A 23529-nucleotide genomic window follows, 5' to 3' on the forward strand; every position below is an offset into this window, starting at 1 on the left:
CACAAGAAGCTGGGAGGGGGGCACAGCCAGGACAGCTGACCCCAACTGGCCAAAGGGATATTCCATACCATGTGACATCATGCTCAGCATATAAAGCTGGGGGAAGAAGAAGGAAGGGGGGGGACGTTCGGAGTTATGGCATTTGTCTTCCCAAGTAACCATTACGCATGATGGAGCCCTGCTTTCCTGGAGATGGCTGAACACCTGCCTGCCGATGGGAAGTAGTGAAGGAATTCCTTGTTTTGCTTTGCTTGCGTGCGTGGCTTTTGCTTTACCTATTAAACTGTCTTTATCTCAACCCACGAGTTTTCTCACTTTTACCCTTCCGATTCTCTCCCCCATCCCACTGTGGGGGGAGTGAGTGAGCGGCTGTGTGGTGCTTAGTTGCCGGCTGAGGTTAAACCACAACAGTCAGGAAGGCATCATGACTGTCCCTCCAGCTGCTCTTACACCAGGTCATGGACAGACAGGAAAAGGCCTGTCAACAATACTGTTGTGCTTTTCTGCAGCTCCAGAAAGACAATGGCTGTAGGGAATGCAAGCCCTTGTTCTCGGTTCCTGGGCACATTTGACATCAGTGTCCATCTTTGGGCTTCCAACTCAGACTCAGGCTGCCAAGGATGAGCAGGTACTCCCAGGAGGTGGCTTCGTATGCTACAAGCATTTAAGCTCTTGCTAGCTGGACCAGGGACTACTGCTGTAAAACGTGGATTGTGCAGTTTTGAGGACCCTATAGAGAAGTTCCCTAAGAGCTGTTGTCTGCATTAATAACACTCATAGCTGATGAATGATGAACATCCCAGGAAGCCAAAAGGGATCTTGGGCTTAAAGCCAACCTCTGAATTTAGTCTCCCAACAGCAGGAGGTATGTGGTAGCACATGCTGTCTAAACCTGAGCTAGCATCAAAAATTTCATGTCCCTCTGATGATAGGTTAAAGCCATCAAGTATCTCCAAAATGCAGAAAAAGCAATAAATTTAAAATAATGAAGGTTTTTGTCCTGAGCAGTCTGTGGTTTAGCTGTTTGGTGGTGTGGAGCAGGGGTGGGAACAGGCCTGTTGGAAGATGCTTAGCAGCCATATGGCAGCTGCATTACAATATGGCTGGGAGCAAGCTCCACGCTAGAGGATGCATATGGAGGTCTGGGGACACAGATCCACAGCTGTCTTTGTCCCTCAGTTAAAGCTCTATCTGCTGTGAAGGGGAAATGGAAGAACATAGAGCTGTAGGTCTGCAAACATGTTGGCAAAAAATTTCATGCATATTCATAATCCAGCTGAGACTGGGGGATTAGAGACTAGAACATTTGCAGAATCAGGGCTCTACTCTGTACAGTATATTTCATAGAATCATAGAATAGTTTGGGTTGGAAGGGACCTTTAAAGGTCATCTAGTGCAACCCCCCTGCCGTGGGCAGGGACATCTTCAACTAAATCAGGTTGCTCAGAGCCCCGTCCAACCTGACCTTGAATGTTTCCAGGGATGGGGCATCCACCACCTCTCTGGGCAAACTGTTCCAGTGTTTCACCACCCTCAGCGTAAAAAATTTCTTCCTTATATCTAGTCTATATCTGCCCCCCCTTTAGTTTAAAGCCATTCCCCCTTGTCCTGTCGCAACAGGCCCTGCTAAAAAGTCTGCCGCCATCTTTTTTATAAGCCCCCTTTAAGTACTGATAGGCTGCAATAAGGTCTCCCCAAAGCCTTCTCTTCTCTAGGCTGAACAACCCCAGCTCTCTCAGCCTTTCTTCATAGGAGAGGTGTCCCATCCCCCTGATCATTTTCGTGGCCCTCTTCTGGACCCGCTCCAACAGGTCCGTGTCTTTCTTATGCTGAGGGCTCCAGAGCCGGACGCAGTACTCCAGGTGGGGTCTCACCAGAGCAGAGTAGAGGGGCAGAATCACCTCCCTCGACCTGCTGGCCACGCTTCTTTTGATGCAGCCCAGGATACGATTGGCCTTCTGGGCTGTGAGCGCACGTTGCTGGCTCATGTCCAGCTTTTCATCCACCAGTACCCCCAAGTCCTTCTCGGCAGGGCTGCTCTCAAGCCCTTCATCCCCCAGCCTGTATTGATACTGGGGGTTGCCCCGACCCAGGTGCAGGACCTTGCACTTGGCCTTGTTGAACCTCATGAGGTTCACACAGGCCCACTTCTCGAGCTTGTCCAGGTCCCTCTGGATGGCATCCCGTCCCTCTGGCGTGTCGACCGCACCACTCAGCTTGGTGTCATCCGCAAACTTGCTGAGGGTGCACTCGGTCCCACTGTCTATGTTATTGATGAAGATATTAAACAGTACCGGTCCCAATACGGACCCCTGCGGGATGCCACTTGTCACCAATCTCCATCTGGACATTGAGCCATTGACCACTACCCTCTGGATGTGACCATCTAACCAATTCCTCACCCACCAGACAGTCCACCCATCGAATCCATACCTCTCCAGTTTAGAGAGAAGGATGTTGTGGGGGACCGTGTCAAAGGCCTTACAGAGGTCCAGATAGACGACATCTGTAGCCCTTCCCGTGTCCACTGATGTAGTCACTCCATCATAGAAGGCCACTAGGTTAGTCAGGCAGGACTTGCCCTTGGTGAAGCCATGCTGGCTGTCTCGAATCACCTCCCTGTCCTCCATGTGCCTTAGCATAGCTTCCAGGAGGATCTGCTCCATGATCTTCCCAGGCACAGAGGTGAGGCTGACTGGCCTGTAGTTCCCCGGGTCTTCCTTTTTTCCCTTTTTAAAAATGGGGGTTATGTTTCCCCTTTTCCAGTCAGCGGGAACTTCACCGGACTGCCACGACTTCTCAAGTACGATGGATAGTGGCTTAGCAACTTCATCCGCCAGTTCCTTCAGGACCCGCGGATGGATCTCATTGGGTCCCATGGACTTGTGCACCTTCAGGTGCCTTAGATGGTCTCGAACCTGATCTTCTCCCACAGTGGGCGGTTCTTCATTCTCCCAGTCCCCGCCTTTGCCTTCTGCGGCTTGGGCGGTGAGGCTCGGGCACTTGCCGGTGAAGACCGAGGCAAAAAAGTCGTTGAGTACCTCCGCCTTCTCCGTGTCCCGGGTAACCAGGTCTCCTGTTTCGTTCCGGAGAGGGCCCACATTTTCCCTCGTCTTCCTTTTATCCCCGACGTACCTATAGAATCTTTTCTTGTTGCCCTTGATGTCCGTGGCCAGATTTAATTCTATCAGGGCTTTAGCTTTCCTAACGTGATCCCTGGCTGCTCAGATAATGTCTCTGTATTCCTCCCAGGCTGCCTGTCCTTTCTTCCACCCTCTGTAGGCTTCCTTTTTGTGTTTGAGTTTGTCCAGGAGGTCCTTGTTCATCCACGCAGGCCTCCTGGCGTTTTTGCCTGACTTCCTCTTTGTTGGGATGCATCGCTCCTGAGCTTGAAGGAGGTGATCCTTGAATATTACCCAGCTTTCTTGGGCCCCTCTTCCCTCCAGGGCTTTGTCCCATGGCACTCTACCAAGCAGATCCCTGAAGAGGCCAAAGTCTGCTCTCCTGAAGTCCAGGGTAGTGAGCTTGCTGTGCGCCCTCCTCGGTGCCCTAAGGATCTTGAACTCCACCATTTCGTGGTCGCTGCAGCCCAAGCTGCCCTTGAGCTTCACATTCCCCACCAGCCCCTCCTCAGTGGTGAGAACAAGGTCCAGCATAGCACCTCTCCTCGTTGGCTCCTCTACCACTTGGAGAAGGAAGTTATCATCGACACATTCCAGGAACCTCTCGGGTTGCTTATGCCCTGCCGTGTTGTCCCTCCAACAGATGTCGGGGTGGTTGAAGTCCCCCATGAGGACCCGGGCTTGTGAGCGTGAGGCTGCTCCTATCTGTCTATAGAGGGCATCATCCGCTCGGTCTTCCTGGTCAGGTGGCCTGTAGCAGACCCCCACCGTAATGTCACCTGTCCCTGCCTTCCCTTTAATCCTGACCCATAAGCTCTTGGTTGGCTTCTCATCCATCCCCAGGCAGAGCTCCATGCACTCCAGCTGGTCATTGACATAGAGGGCGACGCCCCCTCCTCGTCTCCCCTGCCTGTCCTTCCTAAAGAGCCTGTATCCCTCCATCCCAACACTCCAATCATAGGAGCCATCCCACCACGTCTCCGTGATGCCAATAAGGTCGTAGCCCTGCAGGCGTGCACACGTCTCTAACGCCTCTTGTTTATTCCCCATGCTACGTGCGTTTGCATAGAGGCATTTAAGTTGGGCCCCCGAAGAAGCTGTCTTACTGGCTGGAGTTCCTTTGTGCTTCTCTTCAGGCGGTCTCCTGCTGACCTGTGATCCTTCTCCAGGCTCTGGGCATCTATTGCTGGCCCTGGCTTCAAACCGGTAGGAGTGGGATGGATTGAGGTTCCCCTCCCCCGGCACCTCTAGTTTAAAGCCCTCTTCACCAGCTTGGCAAGCCTATGACCGAAGATGCTCTTCCCCTCCTCTGACAGATGGACCCTGTCAGTCCCCAGTAGACCAGGTTTCTCAAAGCGAGTCCCATGGTCTAAGTAGCCGAACCCCTGGCTGTGGCACCAGTCCCGTAACCATTTGTTGACTCGCCAGATTCGACTGGCCCTTTCAAACCCCTTCCCTTTGACCGGCAGGATTGATGAGAAAACTACCTGTGCTCCCGAGTCCCTTACCGCCGCTCCCAGGGCTCTGTAGTCCTTCTTGATAGTCCTCAGACTGCTACAGCAAGGTAAAGGGGCTACAGCTTTGGATGTTTCTCTTCTCTCCCACTGGTGGGATGGTTCTGCTAAGACCCATGTTCTCATTCTTTCTCCTTTGAAAAACTGCACAGAGAACAAACTTACAGGGCTTTGCTTCATTGCCAGCTAGACAAAACTCCAGTTATCTGGAATTAAATCAAATAACTGTAGCTAGCGCCTATTCTTAATTCTTGTCCTGAGGCTGGAAGCAGTATGAAGGTAGCATCCTTTGCCTTTGGAGAGGTGACAATGAGGATCCCATAGCCCCTGTCGTATGCTGTGAAAACGTGTCACTTCAGTATAGTCAACTGTCCAGGTGAAGAAGGCTGGAAAAAATCTTGTCCTGCTTTCCAGGAACTTTAATGCTAAAGTATATGTTAGGTCTGTTTCAATTTGGTTCTGGCATTAATGATCCAGAATAGAAATGAAGAAAACATAGGCTTTTGGAGAAAGCATTAAGTTGGAAAGAACCGTGAATAGACTCCAATAAATTCTTTTGGAGACATAGTAACTTCACCGAAACAATGGTGTTTCAGGGAGGTCAAAAGTGTTTGCAAATAATTTCATCCAAGAAATGAGCAGAGAATTTTTGAGAAAAATGAAGCATTTCATTTTGTCATGTTCAGAATGTAATAGTTTTGCTTATGAAATATCAAAATACTTTTCAGAATTTTATGAACAAAATGTCTTGATAGTCTTCTTCAGAACTATGGTTTGGGGCTTTTCTGGGGGTGGGGGGAGGGAAAGTTAAATATCCTGAAAAAATTCTTTTGAATCAACATGAAATGTTTTTGTTGCTCCAAAAATGTTTGCTGTTTTATGTTGACTGAAGGGTGTTTTGAGCTTTTTTATTTTGGTAGAATTCTTTTTTTTCTGTGGCCTTGTAAAGCCCAATTTGGGGAGATTTGCTGCTACATCCATCAAGGTGATTCTCCTGGCTCTCTTAAACTGTTGACTCTGAAAGGCTCAGAGCTCTTTTGAGTGAGAAAGAGAGCTTTGTCATGTGTGTAAAAAGGCCACAGAGACGGTGGGTGAGTTTGGGGCTGCTAAGATGGATCATCTTCCTGGTTTATCTTTCCCAGAGACGGCAGTGAATATTGGTTACTCCTGCAACTTGCTGAATGAGGACATGGAAGATGTTTTCATTATTGAAGGCAGCACATCTGATGACGTACTTAATGAGCTCAGGTAAATGAGTGAAATATACAGCTTCATTGCTGTGCTCTGACGCTGGAATGGAGCAGTATTTTTATTTTATATTATTCCATCTTTTTTTTCATGTGGGTTTTACCTGGTGCAGTTCATTCAGGGACCCTAGATAAGGGCTAGCTGGCTCCCTGGAAGATCCAGCAACTAGACATAGTGTAGAAATCTCCTCTGAGGATAAACTCTGAAGCTTCTTGATCCAAGAAGTCAAATCTATATAAATGTATAAGACAGCAGAGTCAGGCCAGCAATATCAGCTGACATTTGACAAGCGATCTGGAGCCACAAATTGACTCCAGGCTTGAGCTATGCTGTTGCTCTACTGTTATTGCTCTTCATCCACATTGCTGTTCTTTGTCTGGATATGGTCCTTTTCTAGCATTATCTGGAAATCTGCCTTCCTCCATAGCCTCCTCAGTAGACACAAGTTCTTAGGTATAGGTGGAAAATGGGAAAGTTTTTCAGTCCTTTTCTGTTGAAGTAGGTGGTTGCCAGACAATATGCACAGAACACTGGGATGCCCTTTGGGATATTGTCCTTCATGACATTCAGATGATTTGTTTGACTTTAAATCAGCACAGGTTTAGCACAAACTTGTTAGAGTTTCAGAAGCATATGGATGATCTGCACAAATAGCAGCAGCTAAACCATGAATGTTGTTGTAGGGATACAGGGAAAATTGAACTAAACTAACAAAGGGAAGCATCATTTTTTTTATTTTCATAAAGCTGATTTAATAAAGCATATATATCTTTACAAGCTTTTAATTATTATTCTGGATTTTTTTAGGAATGCAAGGAAAAAGATGAAGCCAGACTCCTTTCTGGACAGTGACGAAATCAACATTCAGTTTGAAAAATCTTCCAAAAAACCAAAAATTCTACCTGACGAGCAAGCAAACGGGGTGTATGGTCTGGTTATCAATGGCCACAGCCTGGTAAGGAAGGTTCAGAGTCATGTTAGGACTGAGTTCTCTTAAGACTTTAACGTGATAGGGACATACTGGAAGTCTGAAAATGCTTAAAAAATTTAGACCTAGAGGACTGGATTTTTTTTTCCTAACTGAAGATTAGGTTCAGTGGTTATCTGAGATATCAAAGGTGATGGGCAAGGTTTCAGAAGACTGGAACAGGGAAGAGTTGGCCCTGATATTAGGCGAACAGGAGGGGTAGAGTAGCTGGATCAATTTTCATTTCCAGAAAGATACCAGAAAAATAATCAGGCAGTCTATGGATGCACCAAGAAGATAACATCAGACATGGGTTTCAAGTATGCCAAGAACATGTTCTACTAAATATATCTGATAACAGATAGGATATATGTCTTATAACTTGACTAATAAATTGTTTGATGCTCTCTCCAAGCAAACTGAAGTAATACGGTCTAGACGAAATTGTTATGTGACAGATGCAAGACTGCCTGGAAAATATGGCTCTTAAGGGCTCACTGTTGCTCTAAAACAAGTTAAGTGGCATCTGCAGGGGACTATCCCACATCTATTTGATATTCAGTGTTTTAATTAACTGCTTAAAAAGAGAGCAGATAACACCAGGCTGGGAGAAACTGCAGGCATGATGGAGTTCAAGATTAGATTTGAAAATAATTTTGACAAATTGGAGAAATACTTTGAAAACATGGAGAATGCAATTCAGTAAGAACAAATACCTCGTTCTCCACTTTCACACAATCAGCTACAGACATACAAAATCAGATATGTATGTAAGAGCATCATCTGTAAGACTTGTGAAGAAAGCCTCCTGCTTCATTTGGCATCAGTAAAGTCTTAGCTCAAATCATTCAACTTATTTGGGCCATTTTCTTTGAGAAAATGTAGACCATCTAGAGAGAGTACAAAGAAAACTGTAGGAGTGATCATGTATGATCTGGAAAGCATAGGGGAAAACAGAGAGAGTTAGGATTTCTGAGCCTAGAGAATACTGATCAGTCTTGGTAATACTCTTCAAATAATAACAGGTAAACAAAGTAATGGAATTAAACTGAGGCAAGGGAGTTTTGGGTTAATTGTCTTCCTGGTGAGAATAGTGAAGCACTGGAATTTTCCATCTTTGGAAATTTTTCAGAACAGGTTAGAGAAAAAAGCTGGTTTAGATACAGTTCAACCTGTCTGGGAGGAAGCCTTAGTCTAGATCAGGTTTATATGTCTATTGTATTTTGCTTTCCCAGATTGCAGGGGAAGCAAATAGGTAGACATGGAAAGAGCTGGGAGACGCTGCCTTTCAGAGACAAGATGCTTTTGTTTCCTGTGGTTGCTACCTCTCTTGATAGCAGTCCAGCAAATTTAACTCCCAGCTCTATACCAGTCCTGCAAATTACTATTCAAAAATCTCATCTTGCTCCATTTTTGGCTTGTGTGCCATGTATACGGACCCTGGACTAGAGGAGACACTTTCAAGCCGTGTCTACATTGTCAAGCGCCCTCTCTCCCTCTTTTACACTCACTCCCTCTTTAGCTCCAGGGCCTTAATTCCCTTTAGATCCCCACTGCAAAACAGACAAGAGCTCTATCAAGTTTTGTATATCTGCATGGGCAAATCCTCTGACATCCCAGTTGGCTGCGAGCCCCTGCCTGTTCCTACTCCATACCTTAAGTCTGCAGCACAGACCCTGAGTGCTGTGCTATAAAAGCACCACTGGCAGCTGTGACAAAGCTTTCTTTTTATTCCTGGAAAACTACACACTCACCCACACCCTGGCAAGGAGATATGTCCCACACAAAGAAATTCAAATCTGGGCTGTGTGGGAGTGGCCAGTCCACATAGCCCGCAGCAGAGTGGACACAGCCAGTCTCACCAAGGCCATGGCTTTCTCCTGGGTGTGGGCCACAAGGACAGTATGGACAAAACTATATGTGATTTATTTCTATGAACCTAGAGCTTGAACAATGGTAACGGTCCTGATACTGTCCCACTCAAACACAGCATCTGTTCAGTGCCTTATCCCTACGTGCAGATGGGTGGGATGGCAGCATTGGGTCTTGCGTAAACAAAGCGAAAGAACAGAAGCACAGCAGCATCTGTAATGGCATCATCATACAATTAGTTGATTTGTGTGCAATACCTTTAATAGAGCTACTATGTGATAATATTTTGCTAGTGGTGTGCAGCGAGGATGTTGTGGTTAAAGCCATCTCTAACTGCAGTGACCATCCGGTACTAAAACTAAACCATGAAAAGGTCTTTCTTGTTGAGCAAGCCTGCCTGCCACTGATGGGAGGGAAGCAGGGGTGCTGGTGACTCACAGCTCTCTGTTTTAAGAAGAAAGGATATCTGGCCTAAGGATTGTCTGCCTTACACAGAAAGGGTAGTGGGCCTGCTGTAATGGCTCTGAGGAGGAGAGTCGTGTAGATTCCTTCCATGAATGTCTACTGAGAAAAGACATCAAAGAACAGAGCCAAAAAGCACAATCTGAAAGAAATACGAAAAGCTAACACTGCTCCCTCCTCATGCAGAGTTGGAGGGGTGACCAGACATCCAATTATCTCTATGTTTCCCGAACAGAAATAACACGGCTGACTGATTTAAAAGGTCAGCACTCAGAGCAAAGTTGCGTTCTCTCTGTTTTTGTGTTTTGCTTTGTCATGCCCACCTGAGCTCAGCCTTTTCCATGTTTTTTTTTTTAATGAAGTACTCCCAAATTGAAATATCTTCTATTTATACCACAGATCTCTCAGAGCTTAAAAAATAAGCCAAGAGGGATGAGCAGAGACTCTCTCACCTGGAGATACACAAGGTTAGCTTAGGCCCAGCAGCAGCTTTGTTAAATTAGTGCTCCTGTTGTTTGACACTTCTGCTGCATTGTCAGGTTACATTAGCCAGAGCAGCTGTTGTGCAAGTGCAGCTGTGATGCATCCAAGGCCCAAGCTTGTAGGTGTTCTCTGCATGGCATTATGTTGTGCAGTGTGGATGCTCACTGCGACTGAATGGACGGATTCACTTGGGGTATCTTATACCTTCCTTCTGCCAAATGGAAGAACTATCTCAGTTCTCATTTTCTTCCTGCTGCGTCCTCTTTGTCAGGCCACAAGTTACTGCTAGTCTGACCTGAACACCCCCTTTGCCCCTTCTTCTCAGGCTTACGCACTGGAAGGGAATCTGGAGCTAGAGCTGGTGAGAACCACCTGCATGTGCAAAGTGGTGATCTGCTGCCGGGTGACTCCGCTGCAGAAGGCCCAGGTGGTGGAGCTGGTGAAGAAGTACAAGAAGGCTGTGACCCTGGCAATCAGAGATGGCGCCAACGATGTCAGTATGACCAAAAGTGAGTGATGGCTGACAGCCAGCATGCTCTAGCAAACTGACTCGCTGCCATGTTTGCTATCTGAGGTGGCCTAGCAGCAGGAATGCATATCTGAGTGGCTTCTGTACGACCCTCTTTGTGGCATCAAGTGGCTGTGTTCCAAGTTTCTGCAGGTTTCTACAGAGCACTGTCACTATAGACTACTCATGTCTCCTACCTTTGAGGACACACACGAGGGCTCTTTGCTGTGCTCCCACCACCTGGATCACAGGAAGCTAAGATTGCACTTATTACCTGTTTCTTTGTTTCTACCTTAGAATAGACAAAAGCCCACTGGGGCTGTGACACGTCCACCTGTGTGTCTGCATGGCCACCATCACAAGGGCAATACAAAGAACAAACAAGTTTGTTTTAGAGAGGGCCTGTCTGCAATGCAGAAAGAAAATCTTCATGCCTGTAAATAGTCCGTATAATGTTACATGAATTTTTTTAAACATTTCCATGTGGTAGGGCCATTTGTCAATTATCTCCCTTGTGTTATAAAACATGGGCTTCTAGGCTCCATTGTCCTTGAGCATCGTTTGATGCTGCGTTACCTCAATGAATTTATGAAAAAAATCCCTTAACTAGGTATAATTAAATTAAGATTATTCAGAAGGGCCTATTGCTAATCTTCCTTGTGTTAATTTGCAAGAATTGATTAACTGGAGCCTTTTAATTAAGAAAGAAAAGGCTAAGGAGGGAGCTTCAAGGGAGATAAGTCAGGCAGTCAGTAAAGAAAGGATAAGAAAAGCAAGTTAAAGTGTACATGATAATTAGAAACTACACCACCACCCCCCGGGAGGGTTGGGACTTTGGGATTTTATCAATTCACTGTTCCATGGAAACCTCTGAATCTAACCAACCTCCAGCCATCAAGATCATTCTCATTAGTTAAAGCTGTATAATTAGCTGTCACATTGTCGTGGTTTAACCTCAGTCGGCAACTGAGTACCACACAGCCGCTCGCTCACTCCCCCACGGTGGGATGGGGGAGAGAATTGGAAGAGCACAAGTGAGAAAAACTCGTGGGTTGAGATAAAAACAGTTTAATAATTGAAATAAATTAATAACAAAATAATAATAATGTAATAATAATATACAAAGCAAGTGATGCACAATGCAATTGCTCACCACCCGCCAACCGATGCCCAGCCAGTCCCCGAGCAGCGGGCCCCCCCGGCCAGCTTTCCCCAGTTTATGAGCATGACGTCACATGGTATGGAATGTTTCTTTGGCCAGTTTGGGTCAGCTGTCCTGGCTGTGCCCCCTCCCAGCTTCTTGTGCACCTCCAGCCTTCTCAGTCGGTACAGCATGGGAAGCTAAGTCCTTGACTAGTGTAAGCACTACTCAGCAACAACTAAAACATCAGTGTGTTATCAACATTGTTCTCATTCCAAATCCAAAACACAGCACTGTACCAGCTACTAGGAAGGAAATTAACTCTATCCCTGCCAAAACCAGGACACACATTAAACTTATGTCCATGTTTAATAAACCCAAGCTACTATTAAAAGAGACATGACTCTTCTAATTATTTGATTGAACTAATAAAGCCCAGAAAATATAAAAAGGCTACAGTCTGCTTTGTAGCACTATGTCTAAGAAATCTATAAGGGGTTTGAAGATTTTGCTTGTCTGGAGCAATGTTTTAAGGCTGCTGGAAGGACATGCATGCATGTAAATACAAGTCACATGTCAATAGAAATTAATTTTTTCATAACAGCAGCTGTTATGAACAACAACATTTATGCTGTTGGAAAACATTCAGAAAGAAAACATGAACTGTCTCTGAGGGTGTAATTCCATTCAAATAATACAAGCCCAGTTGTTGGAAATGTATCACCACAGCCAAAATCATAATGCTGCTGAAAGAATTAGTGTCCCAAAATATTTTTTTTCCATAAATAACTTTACATATGACTTTTTATGAAGGCTGGGAGGGAATTAACACAGTGTCCCAGTGCAGGGGACTCATTTAAAAAATGGGGTAATCAAAACTCTCATTGTAATTACATGATCAATAACCTTCTTGTTGCAGCTGCCCACATCGGGGTTGGTATCAGCGGCCAGGAGGGGATGCAGGTGGTCTTGTTGTTACTGTAAATCGGCAGATGAAGAACTCTCTAAGACTCAATTTGGAGTTTTAGAAAGCAGGCATTCTTTATTGCGGCGCCGGGTGCAAGGAGGAATTTCCACAAATCAAGCACACCTATGGCTAGATCACCATTACATTTATACACAAAAATTATAAGGTAGTACACTCCCAGTTACAATGATTGGTTAGTGATTTATATATAATTATAATATCAGTTATGTCATTCTCTTCTGTTAGTACGCTTGCACGGGGGAAGGGTCTTCACCTGGGCAAGGGTCTTCTTGACCTGTGGGTGTGTTTTTTAGTATTGTAATGAAGGCAGTTCACTTCAGGACACCTTAAAAGTAGGTTTTGTTGCCAAGTTGTCCAGCTAGATATCTACTTTGCCAGGTTGTCAAATAACTCATCCCATATACAATAGAACCTAGGTGCTCTGTTTATGGTCTAGAGAGTCCAGAGAATAGGGAATAGGGACTTCAAGCAACACAGCCTCAAATAATAAGTAACACAGCAACCTATACATAACGCTACCATAGGGGCTAACTTATTGGAATCAAAATGTTCTTATAGTTGATTATTTTACAACCTAAAGATTCAGTAAAACTTAAGATGAAGTTCAACATTGTCCAGTGACTTCTCCTTTGCACAGTTCCGTTACCTGCAGTGCCTGCTCTTAGTCCACAGCTGGTGGTCCTACATCCGCATGTGCAAGTTCCTCAAATATTTCTTCTATAAGAATTTTGCCTTCACATTAGTGCATTTCTGGTATGGCTTCTTCTCTGGCTTCTCAGCACAGGTAGGTCCAGCTTCTGTTTTCTCATGGTCACGTCTGTGGGGATGGGAATCTCACTAACGGACATTCCTGAGTTTGATTTTAATGAGCAAACACTGTACCACCTGGCATGACAAGGCACTTAAGCAGAAAACAACGGAGAAAGGAATGTGCAGCTGGAAGGAGAAAAACAAGATAAAGACCATGAGGGCATTTCGCATGATCAGAAAGAACGGGCCAATCTGCTAGAGCATAGATGCGCGTGAACACAAGGCTATAACCTATCTGCAAGCTGCAGGTAGCGCGTGTACACTTCTGCTTGCTATAAAAGATGCTAACAAAGAGCAATAAAGGTCTTTGGTTGCCGTGTCTGCCGGAGTCCGTGCCGCTTTTCACCCCCACAAATGGCGCCCAACGTGGGGCGAAAATGCTGGAACAGAGCACCGGTGGGGAGCCAGCTGAACGAGTCATAGCCAGCGGGAGACAGAGCAGTCTCAGGAAAGAGCTGGAGCCGGAACTTTGAATCATCGCCTCGTTGGAGCAGAGGTGAGCAGCTGGGAAACTTAAAATGGGATCACAACTAACTAAGGAGGAGGAATCTATACTATGTACTATTAAGAAGCTGTTAGAAAAGTGTGGAATTAAGTATGATGATTATACCCTCCGCCTATTGCTTTCATGGCTAAAACGAAAGGGAATTCCCCTTGATTCGGCTACTGCTTTTAACGGCGAGCAGGAGACCCGCTACGGGGCGCGGGACTTGCTCAGTTAATGGGGGAGGACCCTGTCAATATGCCACAACTGCAGGCACGGCTGGTGCCTGAAATTTTAAGACAGTCAGCAGACCTTGTGTTTCAAGCAATGATAAAGGTCCCTGATACAGGACGACTGGTAAAATCTTTTACTAGCATTAAGCAAGGGACCAGCGAACCTTATATGGATTTTATCGACAAGCTCCAAGAAGCTATTCAAAAACAAATACAAAATCCTGAAGCCAAAGAGGCATTGCTTATGAAATTGGCTATAGAGAATGCCAATGAGGACTGTAAAAGAGTCTTACAGACATTGTGAAATCCGACCATAATAGACATGCTTGACACGTGCAATCGTATGGGTTCAATTACACATAAGAATGAGGTTTTTGCAGCCTGTTTAGCCGCTGCCTTACGTCCCGGTAACAAAGCGTGTTTCCGCTGTGGAAACTCGGGGCATTTTAAACGGCAATGTCCTGAGAATCCTGTACAGAAGGGAGGATTGGAAGGAATTCAGCAGCCCCCTGGTATTTGCCCACGCTGCCGCAAGGGGAGGCACTATGTTAATCAATGCCGGTCGAAATACGATATCCGCGGTCGACCCTTGTCGGGAAACAGGAAGTCGAGCGCGAGGTGGGGGCGCGCACCGACACAAATGCCACCCCAAAATCCCCAACCCCAAAACCCCATGAGACCGCTGTCTCAGCAGGCCTGGGTCACTTCAAGGCCAGAACCATCGGCAGTGCCGGAGTGGATGTCTCCACAGCCACCAATCTCTCTATAAACGATCAGACTGTGCACAGGGTGCCCCTCAATGTGAGAGGCCCCCTTGGCCAGGGGCTGAGTGCCCTATTGGTGGGGAGGTCCAGTGCTACTATGCAGGGTTTGTTTGTGTTACCTGGGGTTATCGACTCTGATTATACGGGACAGCTGCAAGCGTTGCTATGGACCCCCTCTCCTCCAGTGTTTATTCCAGCTGGAAGTAGGATTGCACAGCTAGTTCCTTTTAAGAGTATGGTTCGTAATCGGGATCCTATTTCCCGGGGAGCTGGTGGATTTGGGTCCACAGGTGAACCAAATATTTTTTGGACTCAGCTTGTCCAAAGAACTCAGCCCACTTTGACCTGCACTCTAAAGAATAAAGGCAGTAAACCGGAACAACTGGTAGTGAAGGGAATGATAGATACAGGGGCAGACGTTACTATCATCAGTACTGCAAAGTGGCCTGGATCATGGGAAACCATCCCGGTCAACACGGGGCTAGTGGGAATCGGAGGCCTGTCGACGTCCAGGCAGAGTGCCAACTTAATACAGATTGTAAGCCCGGAAGGACAGGTTGCAACTATTCGACCTTTTGTGGTTCCTGCGCCGTTAAACCTGTGGGGACGAGATGTCTTGAGCACTTGGGGACTAGTGATTGGCACTGCTGATCCGCATCAACATTTTTAGCGGGGGTCACTGGCGCTCGGCCCACCGTTCGACTCACATGGCTCACCAATCAGCCAGTGTGGGTGGATCAGTGGCCCCTATCACAGGAAAAGGCCGACGCGTTGCGAGCATTAGTGGACGAACAAATGAGTCAAGGACACCTGGTTCCCACCACCAGCCCCTGGAACACCCCAGTGTTTGTTATAAAAAAGAAAAGTGGAAAATGGAGACTTCTACATGATTTACGGCAAGTAAATGCCGTGATTCAAGATATGGGGACATTGCAACCAGGTATGCCTTCACCGACATTGATACCTCGTCAATGGGACATTGTGATTATCGATTTGAAAGACTGCTTTTTCACGATTCCCTTAGCGCCGGAAGATGCTCCCAGATTTGCCTTCTCTCTCCCAGTTGTAAACCATCAAGGGCCTAGGCTGCGATATCATTGGACGGTGTTGCCCCAGGGCATGAAAAACAGTCCCACAATATGTCAAATGTATGTTGCGCGTGCGTTGTCGCCCATAAGAAACAAATATCCTGACTTAATTTGTTATCACTACATGGACGATATTTTAATTGCTGGACGAGACCCAAAGGAACTCGTCACAGTTATGAAAGATATGTTGCAGGGGTTAAAGACATACGGCTTGCAAATAGCTCCTGAAAAGGTGCAAGTGCAAGCCCCGTGGAAGTACTTGGGGTGGAAGATTTTAGAACATACGATACAGCCCCAACCCATAACCTTGCAATCTAACATTAAAACACTGAATGACTTGCAAAAACTAGTAGGGACTATCAATTGGGTACGCCCATTGCTGGGAATAGATAATGACATGTTAAAACCCCACTGTTCAAGTTGTTAAAGGGTAATCCTGAGTTGACATCTCCACGAGAATTAACGACAGAGGCCAAACAAGCGCTACAAAAAATATCACAGGCGCTTACCGAAAGGCAAGCACAACGCGTAATTGAAGGATTGGGAGTTAACTTGTATGTCCTAAATCAGTCCCGACAAGCAGTGGGCCTCTTAAGCCAATGGGACACCAAGGGTACCCAGGATCCCTTAGCCATCATTGAATGGGTATTCCTGCCGCATCAAGCACCAAAAACAATAGTGACAAGGGTGGAAATGTTTTCGATGCTTGTGCGAAAGGGACGCGCACGATGTTTGGAATTAACGGGCACAGATCTTAAAACAATTTATCTCCCACTGACTAAAGACCACCTTAATTGGTGTGAGGCTAATAGCCTAGAACTACAGATAGCGCTGGAAAATTTTAAGGGACAAATTCTAATTCACTATCCATCTCACAAATTATTCTCCCTTAATGAGGAAATTAGTATAATTCCTGAATCGTTGAGTAAGGAGGTACCTGTCGAAGGACCCACCTTATTCAGCGATGGATCAGGACGAACAGGTAAGGCAGTTATAGTGTGGTGTGAAAAAGGGGAATGGAAACATCAAGTTCACCATGTTGTAGGAAGTCCTCAGCTGGTGGAAATATACGCAGTAATTCAGGTCTTTCGCCAATGGGAGATGCCATTAAATTTGGTTACTGATTCTCAGTACGTTGCCAACGTTGTCAGGCGCTTGGAAAAGGCTTGGCTCAAAGAAGTTGATAACGAACCAGTGTTTTTAATGTTCAAACAGGTATGGGTCTTGTTGAATCGCCGCGTAAACCCGTATTACGTGCTCCACGTGAGGAGTCATACCTCTCTCCCAGGGTTTATATCAGAAGGGAATGCGCGAGCTGATCGTCTCGCTGCCCCCGTATGGACAATCCCTGTACCAGACGTTTCTACACAAGCCCGATTGTCGCACGAGTTTTTCCATCAATCTGCCCGAATGCTGCGTCGACAATTTGGGTTGACTTGGGACACGGCACGAAGTATTGTACAAATGTGTCCTGACTGTCAGCAATTAGTTCCCATACCCCAAACAGGGGTAAATCCCCGAGGAGAAAAGGCCCTACAGATTTGGCAATCCGATGTTACTCATATCGGAGAATTTGGCAAACAAAAATATGTGCATGTTTCCATCGATACGTTCTCCGGAGCTCTATGGGCGACCGCAGAGACCGGAGAAAAAAGCAAAGATATTTTACGGCACTGGAAAGGGGCCTTTGCTGCTCTAGGGGTTCCACACCAGATCAAAACGGACAATGGGCCCGGGTATGTAAGTGCAAAAACGCAGGCCTTTTTGGCACAATGGGGCATTCGACATATCACTGGTATCCCTTATTCCCCTCAGAGCCAGGGTATCGTTGAGCGGGCTCATCTCACTCTCAAGCAGCTACTACAAAAACAAAAAGGGGGAATGCTAGGGGAATCACCGCAAGCCCCCCTCCATAAAGCAATATATGTGTTAAATCATCTTACAATAAGGGAAGACAGGACAGCAGTTGGCAGCCCTAACACAGTAATAGCGAGACACTTTACATCTTGTAACTCGGCTTCTCCAGTAGGAGAAAGGGCTCGGGTGTGGGTCAAGTCATTGGAAAATAGCCAATGGGAAGGCCCTTATGATCTTATAACATGGGGGAGAGGATATGCTTGTGTTTCCACAGATCGTGGACCCCGGTGGATACCTGCCCGCTGCGTTCGACCGTATCTGGACAAGGAGCCCAAGGAGCCCACAGATGCATCAATGGTTTGAAGTAGATTACTGGGACTTACACAAAGTATCTCATTCGATATTTGGGGAACTACCTAGTGGGCCAGGCCGTGCCGGGGTATATAGGGGACCAAGTGGGTTGCCATTAGCTGTGTACTGGGAACACCAGGCGGCAGAGAACAGTCAACTGGATAATCGAGAGGTGACAGGAATTCCCTGCCTCCAGTGTCCCGGATCAACACATCACGCATGGACTTTGTGCAAATGTGATAATTGCAAAAAAAAAAAAAAAAACCTGGTATTGTCACTCTCAGTTCCGGGCGGGAAGGTGCACAAGGTGTAAAGGGAATACCACGGGGAACGCCAAACCACAGAATCTACAGCTAGTGTGTGGGAGATCACATTGTGTCCCCCAGCTGTGGACTGTGTGGGAAACGGACTGGGAAAGTACCAAAGGACAGTGTGACAAACGACTTGGGTGGAAACGGAACAAAAAGAGAACGTAAACCATGATGCCAGTATGGGGGGGGGTGTCTTGTGGCTAGTATCACTGTGTGCGGTTGCTGCGTTATGGGCACCCTCACAGCCAAAGGAAAATGTTTGGGTAACTCTGGCCAATCAGACAGGACAGGATTCCATCTGCCTGTCGATATCTTCCCCCGGTAACCCCTTTTCTACCTGCCTAGTGGGGCTTCCTTTAGATAATTGGGACTTGGGCCTGATTAGTCCTTTCAAGGAGGCCTGCGGGGGGGGACGACACGCCACCGACAATTGGGATGGATGCCTACCACATCTTAATCACTTGCCAATAGAACCTCAGGAACTCGAGCTATTAGGGTCCATAAAAATGGATTGGTGTTTGTGTTTCAATTATTCAGGGGCCAATGTTTCCTGAGCCTGGCCTGGCATTCCCTCTCATATTAAAGGTGGGCCGTGTTCGTTGGGAAGATTAACTCTACTAATGCCAAACACATCTATGATCCTAGACCACAGAAGGAGCACCCCTAAGACGCGCAGTAAGCGCAGAGCACATGCCTACACTTCACAATGTGATGATGCTGTCGACCTATGGAACCGGAACACTATAGCTGCGGTTGCAATCTTGGCTCCAGGTGTCGCAGCAGCAAAGAGTTTGGTCACATTAAATAAATTAGGATGTTGGCTAGCGAAACAATCAAATGCAACCTCTGAAGCACTAACGGGATTACTAATGGATGTAGATTCTATACGACATGCTACTTTGCAAAATAGAGCAGCGATAGATTTTTTGCTTTTAGCGCAAGGCCATGGGTGTGAAGAGTTGGAGGGAATGTGTTGTATGAACCTATCTGATCATTCGGAATCAATACACCGCAGCATTCAGATGTTGAAGGAAGGAGTACAGAAGCTAAGAGTGGAAGACCCCTGGGACTGGTTGGATAAATTATTCGGGAAATGGGGTCTAAGTGGCTGGTTAAAAGGACTAGCCAAGCTAGGAGGGCTATGCTTAGTAATGTTCCTTTGCATCCTGGTTTGTGTGCCGTGTCTGTTACAAGGTATGCGAAAAATGATTGAAAGATCTGTTTCAGCAGTGTTTCTAGTAAAACAAAAAGGGGGAGATGTGGGGATGGGAATCTCACTAACGGACATTCCTGAGTTTGATTTTAATGAGCAAACACTGTACCACCTGGCATGACAAGGCACTTAAGCAGAAAACAACGGAGAAAGGAATGTGCAGCTGGAAGGAGAAAAACAAGATAAAGACCATGAGGGCATTTCGCATGATCAGGAAGAACGGGCCAATCTGCTAGAGCATAGATGCGCGTGAACACAAGGCTATAACCTATCTGCAAGCTGCAGGTAGCGCGTGTACACTTCTGCTTGCTATAAAAGATGCTAACAAAGAGCAATAAAGGTCTTTGGTTGCCGTGTCTGCCGGAGTCCGTGCCGCTTTTCACCCCCACACACGTCTAGCATTTTCAAGCAAAGTATCTGGAAACATTTTAAAAGGAAATAAACTAAGCCACTGAAAGGCACAGAGGCCTGTCTTCTTCAGCTGTATGAGTATAAAGCAGATATTGCTTCCTTCATTGTACTGCTGGTAGAGGACAGATGCCTGAAGACATTTAGGTGCATTATGAAGTACATAGGTACCTCATGGGATTTTTTTGAAAGTGTTCAAACTGACTACAACCATCAAACAAGTTTGGTGAAGATCTGTGTAAGACCTATGCTTGCCTTATTAGCACATTTAAAACAATCAGTTTAACCCCAGGATGCCTGCGTGCTTAAGCAGCTTGCAAGAGGAGCAAATCTGCAGCGAAAGATCTGGTGTTAGTTTAAGACAAACCTATCTCCAACCCAACCCAGCACCGGGGAAGCGCAGATAGCGTGCAAATGTTAGCCCTGGGGCTGAGCGTGCAACCGTGCAGGCAGGGCGGTTGCCTTGAGCCCCTGCCTGCTCGCTACCAGCCGCGGAGCGCTGCTCCCACCTGGCGGCTGCCGCTGCGCCAGCCTCTCCTGCTCTGACTTTGGCCAACAGTGGATGCTTAGCAAACAGGACTAACATAAAGTGATCCTTCCCCCGTGTATTCCCCCAGCTTATGGTAATGACCAGTTTAGGGCTGCTGAGCTTGAGTCATCTTATACTTTTGGTCTCAGTAGCATCTCGAACCAAGATGTTCCAGCATTTAATTGTGTATACTTTTGAAGGGATGGAAAAGGCAGCCTTTTGCTAACTTCGTGCTGTTTTTTTCTCTTTAGACTGTCTATGATGAGTGGTTTATTACACTTTATAATTTGGTATATACCTCCCTCCCGGTGCTAGGAATGAGCCTCTTTGACCAGGTACTGTTTCTATCACCACTTGGATTTTTTTTTTTTTTAAATAGGGGTTTTATCTCTGGATGCTTTGAGCTGGTTCCATGAAGAAAAAGCAGCTGACTCTTTGGCTAGCTATTGTGATAGCCCCCAAAATAGTTTCCTGCCAGTGAGACCTGAGAGCACACAAAAAAAGGATGCACCAGGGAGGAGATTGTGTATTATCCTGATTTGGCCTGTGGGTTTCAGTGTGTGATGAGACTTTTGGGTTACGCTGTTGACTACAGTAAAAGCTGCCATTGCAACACACCCTTGAAGTAGTCACATCTTATTAGCTCTGTTCCTGAAGTCTGACAAGTGACTTTTTAATGACCACACAAAACAATGAATGAACTAGATCTCTGAAGCCAGGTTTTCCAGGTTCAGCCTTTCAAGTTGAAGTCTTCCTGCAGTAATCTCATATACACATTTCTACCTCATATGCTATTATTGTTTGGCAAGACATAGGAGCAATAAAGCTGCTCCTATATGCCTTTTACAAGTTAAATAAATAGGAACTTGCTACTCTGCAGTGGTTCACAGTGTTCAGCTCTGGACACTTAAGGCATCCAAGTCAGACAGCCTTGCCTGTGTGTGGACCCAGTGGAGGTATTTTTCTATCCCTTAGCTTCCAGGCAGCTCTTAGGAGAGCAGGGCGTGCAGTCCGCTTAAGATGAAATGTACCTTCTTTTTTTTTTTTTTTGCATTTGTCAGTTTTCTCATTAAATTCAACATGGAAAAGGCGTTTAGGTGACCTTAGGATGTGGCATGCTAGTCAGCACAACTGAGTGAATTGTTTGCTAAGCCTTTTCTCATGAAAATGCATGGCACAGGGACATGGCAACCCTAAGTGGTCTTGTGTGGTTGGTTGGGTAGGTGCCAGCAAATCTGACCATTTCCTCTCTGCTTTCAGGATGTGGATGATCGTTGGAGCATGCTGTTTCCTCAGCTATATGTGCCTGGCCAGCAAAATCTCTATTTTAACAAAATAATGTTTGTCAAGTGCATGTTGCAAGGGATCTACAGTTCCCTCATTCTCTTCTTCATCCCCTATGGGGCCATGTACAATACAATGAGAAGCGATGGGAAAGCCATTGCTGACTACCAGTCCTTTGCACTGATGGCCCAGACCTGCTTACTGATTGTGGTGTCTGTACAGGTAAGGCATTCCAGGTAATGATTTTAGGAATTAGTTATTGTTTTATGAAGGCAGCATCTAGAGGGCCACTTGGGTTCCTGATAGCATTGTGTTTGCTGCTGTATCTTGCATTCTTGCAAATATAAGTCTCGACACCAGATTACTCTCCTCAGTTCAACAGAACAAGAGATTTGTATCTTATGAAAGATCAGGGTCACAGGAATGCAGAGTCTTTGCCTTGGGAAGTTTACAGTCATAGCAGACAAAACAGTTAAGGCTGGGAGTAGAGAAGGACTCATTCCAGTTTTATGGGATGGGTTTGAAGCACAGGACTGTCTGTCTGCTATCAGGCAGTTATTTAGTGTCTCCATCATGGGGCTGTCTGTAGCCTGCCCCCATGCATGATGCAGATGCTAGAACTGCACTTGCTGGAAGAAGTAACTAAGACTTGGGTGGTACAAAATTCAAATGATACTGGCAGGATGAGAGAAATTTCTTAAAAGAAAAGCTAATCAATCACACTTCCATAGATAATAGTTTCTGCTGTCTGAGATCTTGTAGGCTCCTTCTCCTAACTTTCAATGCTAGACCACAGCTTGGGGTGGGGACATAAGCATGACTCATTTGATCTTAGTATCCTGTCTCCAGTACTGGCCACTGGTAAATGCTTGAGAAGAGGGCAACAATAGGGCAAACGTAGTAATGCTTGCCTTGAATGGTCTCCCAGCATCCTATGATCTGTGGCATGGTATTTCTTGGGACTTGAATGAGTAACGGTCTTGGGGGCAGGGGTACAAAGCAGAGGACAAGATCTGTAGCTGTGTTCAGCACAGATCTGCTAAATAATTAAGGCACTGACAACAGCTGTATTGCTCCATTCTTTCAGATTGGCTTGGACACCTCTTACTGGACAGTTCTGAACCAGTTCTTCATCTGGGGCAGCCTTTCTGTTTACTTTGCTATCACCTTCACAATGTATAGTGATGGTATGTACCTGATCTTCACAGCCTCTTTTCCATTTGTTGGTAAGCCCTGGGACAAATCTGGATTGCACTCAAAATCATAGAATCATAGAATCATAGAATCATTGAGGTTGGAAAAGACCTCTAAGATCATCGAGTCCAACCGTCAACCCAACACCACCATGTCCACTAAACCATGTCCCTAAGTGCCTCATCTACTCGTCTTTTAAATACCTCCAGGGATGGGGACTCCACCACTTCCCTGGGCAGCCTGTTCCAATGTTTCACCACTCTTTCAGTAAAGAAATTTTTCCTTACATCCAATCTAAACCTCCCCTGCCGCAACTTGAGGCCATTTCCTCTCGTCCTATCGCTTGTTACTTGGGAGAAGAGACCGACACCCACCTCGCTACAACCTCCTTTCAGGTAGTTGTAGAGAGCGATGAGGTCTCCCCTCAGCCTCCTTTTTTCCAGGCTGAACAACCCCAGTTCCCTCAGCCGCTCCTCATAAGACTTGTTCTCCAGACCCCTCACCAGCCTCGTTGCCCTTCTCTGGACACGCTCCAGCACCTCAACGTCCTTCTTGTAGTGAGGGGCCCAAAACTGAACACAGTATTCGAGGTGCGGCCTCACCAGGGCCGAGTACAGGGGCACGATCACTTCCCTACTCCTGCTGGCCACACTATTTCTGATACAGGCCAGGATGCCATTGGCCTTCTTGGCCGCCTG

At 46.2% G+C, this 23529-nt stretch overlaps 1 protein-coding gene across 1 annotated transcript in view; it reads left to right on the forward strand.

Annotated features, from left to right (window-relative positions):
- LOC143172199 (phospholipid-transporting ATPase ID-like) overlaps positions 1 to 23529 on the forward strand; it is a 65644-nt gene that overhangs the window by 34360 nt on the left and 7755 nt on the right. The window contains 10 exon segments of the mRNA XM_076361443.1: positions 510 to 528; positions 860 to 865; positions 5779 to 5884; positions 6692 to 6839; positions 9994 to 10177; positions 12237 to 12288; positions 12909 to 13089; positions 20605 to 20688; positions 21614 to 21859; positions 22725 to 22824. Of these exon segments, the coding sequence (XP_076217558.1) occupies positions 510 to 528; positions 860 to 865; positions 5779 to 5884; positions 6692 to 6839; positions 9994 to 10177; positions 12237 to 12288; positions 12909 to 13089; positions 20605 to 20688; positions 21614 to 21859; positions 22725 to 22824 (1126 nt within the window).

Source organism: Aptenodytes patagonicus, chromosome W, assembly GCF_965638725.1.
Source record: "Aptenodytes patagonicus chromosome W, bAptPat1.pri.cur, whole genome shotgun sequence".
In the NCBI taxonomy this organism is placed as follows: domain Eukaryota; kingdom Metazoa; phylum Chordata; class Aves; order Sphenisciformes; family Spheniscidae; genus Aptenodytes; species Aptenodytes patagonicus.